This window comes from Anguilla anguilla, chromosome 4 (assembly GCF_013347855.1).
Source record: "Anguilla anguilla isolate fAngAng1 chromosome 4, fAngAng1.pri, whole genome shotgun sequence".
Taxonomy (NCBI): Eukaryota; Metazoa; Chordata; class Actinopteri; order Anguilliformes; family Anguillidae; genus Anguilla; species Anguilla anguilla.
This window is the reverse complement of record NC_049204.1, coordinates 26509443-26512839: the sequence shown is the minus strand read 5'-3', so window position 1 is coordinate 26512839 and position 3397 is coordinate 26509443. Positions and strand designations below refer to the sequence as shown.

Sequence of the window (3397 nt, the reverse complement as noted above, 5' to 3'; positions counted from 1 at the left end):
AAGGTACTACGGTAAATGATGCTTGATAGTTCACGTTCCACCAATTCATCAGATAACGCCCTAAACTGAAAGTGCAATTCAGTTTAACAACTGTTGTTTGAGTCGTCAGCCTAATCATTCAATACTTTCCCTGATGACAGGGCAGCAGGAGAGTGGCGAGAACATTTCAGAGGTTGAATTCCCGAGACTGAACTGTGCGGTTCTGCAGCGGTCTCCAAATGTCAGCGCGACCTTCAACCCCAGCAGCGCGAAGCCGATATATAGCCTATGGCCTATAGGCAACTTGAATAATTAGGATAGCCAAGTACACACTAATTCACAACCTTTTTATACAACAGTAAGTAACATATTTTAACCTCCCGTACATCTGGCTGTTACCGCGCTTGCCTGTTCGGTGATGTCTGATTAGGCTACGTATAACACCTGTAGGCCTACCTCTATAGAGTGTGAATGATCAAATTCGGAGCCATTGAAATACATACATTTAAATCCTAAAGCTTCATTTAGTTTTCCAGACGTTATAAATGTTACTTTAACTGAACTTTTTTGACGACGTTCCCCCACTTAGGAAACAGAAACAAGACAGAACAGCTGTAGACTACGTGGGGGAAACGAAAATATTTTCATAGATTATATAGGTCTATATATTAACCTTATGTCAACCCACATTTGAAAAGGGTCCGTGTAGCGTAATTGCTAATGAAAAAGACTATGTTGGCGACAATTCACAATTACAGACGAGCTTTGTGTTCGCAGACAATTCAGTCCGCTCCGAAAAGAGTGATTTCATGTTTATGCCACCAGTCTTGATATCTCCGGATTGCACTCGAGAGGCAGATATTTTCAAAAATGAAAACTTGGCATTACATTATATTCAGAGACGAGCGATATGCTACATTCTGATAAATACATTTCATATTTGGCTTTCGGTCATTTTAAATCTCGACCTTTTGACAAAGCTGTAGGCTGCACTATTCAACTGGTTAGAATATGCGCCTCTAAAATATGTTTAACGTTTGGCCATTTTAATTTATGTTATAATACATAAAATTGAATTTACAATTTGACATACTGTGCAGAAGTTTTTTTTTATTTTATTTTACATTTTTTATTTTATTTACCCGAACAAAATATATTTCTTATTGTAGCTTTATAAAATGTATTGGTACCAAATAATAAGGCACACATGTGGTTTGCGCGCCATCTTGTGGGAATGGCATTTAAAGTTATGTTTACGGTTGCTATGTGACGAAACAGGAACTTAGCTGGCAAAACAGTTAGCTACAACCAGACTTTTGCCATTATTATCTATTATATTAAAACCGATTGCCTTGAGGTAATTCGATGTAACTATCGTGCCTTGATAGCAAGTCTAGGACTACCAATAAGTAGGTTATGGCAGGTGCTAAACCAAAGAGTCCGGTGGATCTTGTTCACCAGAACGCAATTCGTTGTGAGACCATAAAGAAAGAGCAAATGAGTCAGAAGTTGTATACAGAGTTCAGCATCAACCCATTCAAAAAACGTGAGTAACTCATCTTTCAAATGATTTGCATGTTTATCAAGTAGCCTATAACTCAGGCAAAATTCTTTTGTAATGAAAAAAGTCGTTACATATTCGACATTTTCTTCCTGCAGTGCATGTTTTGACTGATAAGCCCATGTCAAGGAAAACAAATGAGCACGAGGAGGAAGACCGTAAGCTTCATAATTCTTTGTACAGTAACCTACGCAATTTGAGTTTTCAAGCATGTCTTTGAATTAAATGTGGGATCATTCCAACTGGTGTTGTCTTATAAATAAATAAAAAGAAATAGGCGGAAAACAGACACAACATATGTATTCAGTTATTCTCCTTGTTAATTATTTCTATAGCCGAAATCAATCAGTTATCATACGTGATTTTTTCCAGCACGACTTTAGCAAGGTCTGCAAGCCTAGTTTACTTGCTGTTGGTATAGTAGGCTATTATTGGACTAAATGTATTTGTTTTTCCCATATTTCAAAAATGAATTAATGCAACAAATGAAGCAAAAATATAATAACGATATAAAACAGATCTAGAGAGCCCACTTGTAGGCCTACTGGTGTATCATACTTTCGCAGTGAATTGTTCATGTCACTGAATTGTCCTCCAGCCACTTTCCTGAAAATTATTCACGGAGCTCGACTGGAACCCACGAAAAAGTACACCCATCCACAGACGGAAAGCCAAGAGATTGGCTGGATATCGACGCCCCTGGTAAGAAAATAACACGCTTCATATAGTTGCAGCTGCGCTCAGAACGGGCGTCTTTCAGTGGCATTATAATGAAGACGAATGCACGTGGGAATGTAGGCCTACACTTTTGCCATGGACTGCGTTTCTTGCAAATTCCAGTTTTCCAAAAAAGTGGCTTCTAGGGGGAAGTCAAAATGAATCAATCAGTACCTGCCTATGCTGTATGTTAACGAAGGAATTTAATCAAAGAAACATAGTCAACATGTAGGCTATATTCTGATTTTTGTAAATAGGTTTCACCAGCTACGTGTGACTTTAATAATACTGAAATGTGCAGATATATTGCCTTCTTTTTCAGATCGTTCCAGATCGCAGTGACCGGAGACTCAACTTCGCTCGCCAAAATTCTGAAATTACCAAGTACATGGACGCTGCGTGGCGCCTGAAGGAACAAACGCAGAACCTTGGGTAGAGTTTCCCTTATTTTCATGCACAGCCAACTCCTCTGGACCCTCTAAATTTAAATAAACAATTGATACACATCTGAAGTACTGCTTGCTTTTCAACTTTGAAATCCCAATGGTGCGGCACAGGGGTTTAATAATAAATTTAACCAAAGATTGTATAATATAATTACCATTATGGGCCTGCTGACAAATCATATAATGACCTTGCCATTTGAATTTAACCAAATCAGGGTTTTCAAAGAAAAGCGTGTCTAAAAACAACAAAAGGGAAATGAGGGGATATTATTATTAATAACAACAACAATAATAATAATAATAATAATAATAATAATAATAATAATAATAATAATAATAATAAACTATTCAGATTCAAAGCAGTATTGCATTAGAACATCCCTGTGGATGTATAATTGTATTGATTTAAAACAGAACAAATTGTAGTAAAACAGAAAGAATTCTAGGTTTGAGGCAGAATTTTGTGAAAATAATGTACACATTTTCTGTGAAATATATTACAAAAGGCCAGCTATCAGTTGTGGTACCAGTTCTTTTCAGCTAACAGGAAGACAAATGGGGGTTGCAGAATCAATTGTGCATGACAGCGAATTGGCGCCATCTGCTGGAGTTTGGCTGCACAGGGACCACCAAAGCTCAACCTAGGGAGTGATTAAGCAGTGTACCCTAAGTGTGTTCCTTTCCTGATGAATGC

General features: G+C 37.5%; 1 protein-coding gene across 1 annotated transcript; it reads left to right on the top strand.

Moving 5' to 3' along the window:
* Nucleotides 1–1231: 1231 nt before the first annotated feature.
* fam183a (family with sequence similarity 183 member A) lies at nt 1232–2764 on the top strand. Its single transcript, XM_035415755.1, has 4 exons — nt 1232–1525; nt 1639–1698; nt 2139–2242; nt 2580–2764. Exons 1-4 carry the CDS (start codon nt 1396–1398, stop codon nt 2691–2693), a joined length of 408 nt encoding a protein of 135 aa, XP_035271646.1. The 5' UTR covers nt 1232–1395; the 3' UTR covers nt 2694–2764.
* The last annotated feature ends 633 nt before the right edge of the window (nt 2765–3397 follow it).